The 5,485-nt window shown below is 29.9% G+C and overlaps 1 protein-coding gene across 1 annotated transcript; it reads right to left on the bottom strand.

The window, feature by feature from the left end:
- Nucleotides 1-1,630: 1,630 nt before the first annotated feature.
- Nucleotides 1,631-3,769, bottom strand: LOC120092895 (auxin-induced protein 22D-like). The gene is made up of 4 exons (XM_039051138.2): nucleotides 3,407-3,769; nucleotides 3,067-3,296; nucleotides 2,155-2,254; nucleotides 1,631-2,070 (listed from the first exon to the last, which is right to left on the bottom strand). The coding sequence occupies exons 1-4, from the start codon at nucleotides 3,637-3,639 to the stop codon at nucleotides 1,998-2,000; spliced, it is 636 nt and encodes a 211-aa protein (XP_038907066.1). The 5' UTR covers nucleotides 3,640-3,769; the 3' UTR covers nucleotides 1,631-1,997.
- Nucleotides 3,770-5,485: the final 1,716 nt, after the last annotated feature.

The following is a 5,485-nucleotide window of genomic DNA, read 5'->3' as shown; positions in this document are numbered from 1 at the left end:
AAGTTAAGATGTTTACGAGAAAACTCATTACAGAGAGTTTAGCTAGTTGAATGTTGGAATTAAAGTTATGAAATATGGAAGATTGAAATTTAAAATGGTGTTGTGGATGAATAAGCAGGAAACTATGTACAAAGAACAAACAAGCAACTAACCAATTGATGATATAGGTTGATGCGGAGAAAAAGAGTTCACAACTAAGGCACTCTGAGTACGGCACATAGTAGATGTTCAACGCATAGGCTAAGAAAGTTTTTCAGTGCTTTTTTTAGAACTCAGAGGAATGATATCCAAAATTTCAACTAAGTTATAAAGTAAGATGACCAAGGATAGCTAATGCAGTGAAGATGGGTTATGATGCGTTAAACCTAGTTGTGATACGATCAATTATTAGTATGTGAAGAAGTTAAGTTTTTTAGTTAAGCTCAAAAGGGAGCTAATTATACTGACCAGGGGATCTTTCCTTATTTCAGGGCAGACACAAATAGGGGAAGCCTACAGACCCCTTGGATAAGTAGTTTAACACAAGGAATGACTAGTTTTCATAATATTTTCTAAGTGTTTTACTCAAAGCATATTGCTTTTATCTCAATGTTCAATGCATGCTTTTAGTAATGTACATTGATTTAAACGTATGACTGATGTTTCTAAAGACAGTGTTTTAAGAAATCCCCATGCATTTTACTTGAGATTTTATGACATGACTTAGCATTTATGAGTTATCTATTGATTCTTATAAGTTTGGAAGCATGATATTAAATGATGTTAACATGTGTAATATGAAAACCTACTCCTAAGCTTTGGTACCAGAGGTATGGTGAAGTATCTAGTTATATGATGATCCTTTGCTACTAAAGGTATGATAAGGTAAGCAGGATCCTAGTCAGTTCTACGTGCACATAAGAATTATGTTATCGACGTTGATGAGATCAAGCAAAAGGGCTCTCCTGCATGTTCAGGCAAGGGAGTAGAAGCATTCTACAAGATATGTTGATGAGTCTTAAACCAAGGTTTTTATGTAATGTTTTCTTTATTTCTTAAATATTATTTCTTAACCCTGGTATGTAATGAGAATGTTTTATTTTAAAGCTGTTTATACTATGAGTTATGAAAGCATGTTTTTTTTAAAAAGAAAAAAAAAAAGGAAGTCACTCACTGGGCTTTCTAGCTCACTCTTTTTAATGTTTTCCTTTTCAGGTAGCGATCGACATTTTGAGGCCTAGTAGTTCTGCCAGTCAGTCACTTCTCAGCCCTTCAGAAAATGTGAAACTTAGGTGGCTCATCGTGTTTTGATAATCCAATCTTTATGTTCATATCATGGGAAACAGAGTAGAGTTTGTATTGAACAAATATTGTAAATAAGTTTTTTTTTCTTTCTGAAACTGTTAAGTATGCTAAAGCTAATATTCTGATTAGTAGTAATTTGTATGCTTTGAATTGTTGCTGAGTTTGTATGTTGTGTTCTAGAGAATTATAACTGCTAATCCAATTTAGCAGGTGCTAAGGACAAATTTTTAGGAGTATGTTGGATAGTAGTTGTTATAAGATATCTTCATATCTCTTTCTAGATTAGGAGAATAATCTGAGTGAGGTGTGACATAGGTAATTGAGACTAATACAGTGGGGTCGAGTATCCTAAAAAAAAAAATTAATGATATACATATATATAATTATCTATGAATATCCCATCATTTTTGTACAATTGGATTTTGAGTAGGTTGTATCTCCATCTACCTTTAAACATGTGAATCCAAAATACAACATCTTTAAATAATGAGTAATAAATTGACCAATACTTAGTATTACACACGTCTTTATTTAGTCTGCTTCAATCACACAGTTAAAAAAAAGTGCTCATAACGTGGCAAGCTATGGTTGGATAATTGGATGGGTTGTATAAAGATAAGTTAGTCTAAAATGAAACTAGGTATTTTTCCAATAAATTTGAACTGGAACAAATACCCCAATTTTTTTTCTTTTTTTTTGTTAAAAAAACAAAATTATAAACAACCCATCCCTCTGGCATCTGATCCTTTCATCATTCTGATTCTCTTGCAGCAAGAAATAAACATACTGTATCAAGAGAGAGGAAAAAAAAATATTAGCCTTTTTAGAGAGAGAGGTGATTAAGAGAGAGAAAATTAGAGAGAGACTCACTCCCATGGAACATCTCCAACCATCATCCAATCACCATCTTTATCTTCATAAGTTGGAACATAATCACACCCATGATATCCTTCTCTCTCTGAATATCTCCCTACAAAATCCAATAAAATTTTATGTTAATAAAGATAAACATCATATACACCAATTTAGATACATTCATTATTTGTTAATGCTATTTAGTTTTTCCTCTTTATTGATATTCAATAGTTGTTACTTTTTAACTACGACTATTATTTTGGATGGAGTCATTTGTTAACATTCACGTTTCTTATTTTTATGAAATAAAAGCGTTTGAAATCACGATTCAAAACAACAAAATGATTTTTTTTAGTCTCATAATTTTTTTTTCTTTTTCACAACGTAAACAATAGCATTATTTATCATTATTGATCTATAAAATGCATAATAAGCATCCTATATATATAACATAAAACTTTTGGATATTTAATTCTAAAACCAATTTTTATATAATTTTACATTTTTTAAGTTATAAAATGAGTACAATAATCAAACGCGTCTTAAAATGTCTCATCACACAATTGAAAGTTGGTGGTTTCGAACTTTTTAACCTCTTGATCAAGGATGTATACGTTATGCAAATGTAGCTATACTCATATCATTTTTAACCTCTAACCTTTTGATCTAAAGTATATGTTTAATCTACTTTCTAATTTTTATTTATACTTTTATTAGTTGCACTATACACACGTTGTTGACACTTTCTAAATATTTTCGGTAATCAAGTGTCGAATGGATAACTGCGATCAAGAGGTTTGCGGTTAGAATCTTCTATCCTTTATATTATGCTAAAAAAATGTTCGAAAAGAGGATTCCTCACTTCTTTCTCTCATTCAAAGAATAATAATAAATATAATATATTTAGTGTATAATAACTAAACTAACCAAGTTTGAAGTTGAACATGTCTTCCAAGGCATCCAAAAGCTGTTGATAGCTCTGATAAAGCTTGAGATCAACCTTCCTTAGGTAAGGAGCTCCATCCAAGCTCACTTTCACATACATTCCACTGATTTTTCCTAACTCCATATTCACAAACTCCTTCTTCTTCTTCTCTGTTTCAATTATCACATTCTTCCTGTAAGATCTCACCGGTGGCCATCCTACCACTTGCGCCCTGCAAATGATTTATCCACCACCACAACAGAATACACAAACATAAACCCTGGGAAAGGCCATTCCGCTATTGAAATTGAAATTGATCGAATCGAGAGATTATGGACTTACTTGGTGAGTTCATGGCAATGATCGGCATCTGAAGAAGGATTAGTAGTGGAAGTCGAAATGGAAGAATCGCTTCTTCCGGATCTGGATGCGCTCTTGCTCTGCTTTGCTGATATTTCAGATTGTGTATCTTGTTCTTGGTCTGGACTACTTCTTCGTGGTAATCCTAATCGCAGCTCGGTTGCTTCGAAATTGAGATCGTGAAGGTTTTGGAAACTCGAGAAATGGCGTTTCATAGCTTGAATGAATGTGAAATTGGATTTCAGTTTGTGTGAAATCCGTTGGAAAATGAAGATGAAAGGGATTTGGATTGGAATGTTGGCTTATTTGTAAGAGTGTTGTACACAATGCGTTTGTGTGTTTGTGTATGCATGAAGCTTTTTCCGTTCCCCAGCATTTATTACGACGCGTGTTTTCTTTCCCACGCGCTCCATTCCGTACTCGTGAGCAGCTATCACATTGAAAAAAAAAAATTAATTTCGACCTTAAATTTTAAAATATTATATACTTTTAGTCTATATGAATTTGATTTTAGTTTTATAGATTTTAAAATATTATATATTTAATTTTTAATTTAATTAATAAATTTCTAGATTTACTATTTTAACCTCAAATCTATTTTATCAAATACTCATTTCAGACTCACGTTAATGTCCATTACTTAATTTTAAATAATTATGGAGAGAATTTTTAAAATTAATTTTAGTAGTGATAAAAAATAGTGAAACTTAGTTTATGATAATTCTTTTAACTTAATTAATGGACATTAATACTAAACACAAGTGTAAATTTTGAAACATATAGACCAAATTGAAATAAACTCAAATATCGAGAATAAAATCGGAACACTTCGAAACATATTAACTAAATTAAAATTAAATTCAAAATAAGGACTAAATTTAGAGACCAAATAGAAAGTAAATCCAAAATTTGAAGACCCGTCTTTCGTTAGCTGTATTCTCTTCCTATCACTTCACTTCATTGGAGAGATCTGATCTCATTGGATCTCATTACGTTCAACTTAAATTCTAAACCTTATAAGGGAAAGAATTGATTTTTTTTTTCTTAAAAATTAATATTTCTAGAGTTAAGATTCTAAAATAATAACTGAAATAAGAGTTTAAATTAATTAATTTATTGAAATTTTAGAATTTTAATTAATACTAATATTAATTTGAGGTTGGTATAACTCTTAAAACTTGAGAGTATAAATTTATTTTTTTTTTCAAAATAATATAAAGTTTTAAGTGAGGAAGAGAACTTAATTTGATAGATAAGGCTGGTCCCAAATTCTAAATTTGGCAAAACTTTCCTTCCAATCTCAAATTTTAGAAGTTAAAAATGTCACATTTGAAATTTAAAGAGATAAAATGTTATCAAACTCAAATTTTACGAACTAAAGTATATTTTTCTTTAATTCAATATCGACAAATTAAATTGAACATATTCACTTATGACTTACTATTAAACTAAAAGAAATTAATTGATTGTCAATGTGAACATATAGCTTGTATTATTAAGCTTGAGTTTTGAATATTATCCTATGTCACACATTGTCAAATATATATATATATATATTACTATCAACCCTCAAATAAATATATCAAAACTCATCAACTTAATAAAATACTAACCACAGTATCATAAAGTCATGCCATTTTGTAAGTGATATTATAGTTCTTTTAAAGAACAATCTTATAACCTAATACTAATAATGGTATTTATTTAAATCCAAAACTTTTAAATGAATTTAGAGGCTTATCATCCATTTTCATTTTAAAATCAAATCAAAATCACCTTAATAATATCTTCCTCAAAATCTTACAAGTCACCCCAGAAAAGTAAAATCACATATGCTAAAGAAAAATATATGGATGCATCTTAGATTGTACCTACTTTTTGCAACTACAGTTGACTAGATTATTTAACCACAATTTAATGTGTAACAAGCTCTTCTTTCCTCTTCTTTTTATTTTTGAATTTTTTTCTTCGAGATAGTTGGAGAAAATTGTAAAAAGAAATAATAAATAAAAAACAAGTGCAACAAAGATGCACAAAATATGTTAAATTACAGTTTTGGTC

The sequence above is a fragment of the Benincasa hispida genome, unplaced genomic scaffold (genome assembly GCF_027475165.1).
Source record: "Benincasa hispida cultivar pf3 unplaced genomic scaffold, pf3_genome.v1.1 HicScf940, whole genome shotgun sequence".
NCBI lineage: Eukaryota > Viridiplantae > Streptophyta > Magnoliopsida > Cucurbitales > Cucurbitaceae > Benincasa > Benincasa hispida.
This window is presented reverse-complemented; position numbering and strand designations above follow the sequence as displayed.

Excerpts from the sequence above, each read along its gene's own strand:
- LOC120092895 (XM_039051138.2), bottom strand. The coding sequence starts at position 3,639 with ATGAAACGCCATTTCTCGAGTTTCCAAAACCTTCACGATCTCAATTTC. Across the intron at positions 3,297-3,406 it reads CATTGCCATGAACTCACCAA|GGCGCAAGTGGTAGGATGGC; the intron begins GTAAGTCCATAA and ends AATCATTTGCAG. Across the intron at positions 2,071-2,154 it reads GTTGGAGATGTTCCATGGGA|TATGTTTATTTCTTGCTGCA; the intron begins GTGAGTCTCTCT and ends CTCTTGATACAG.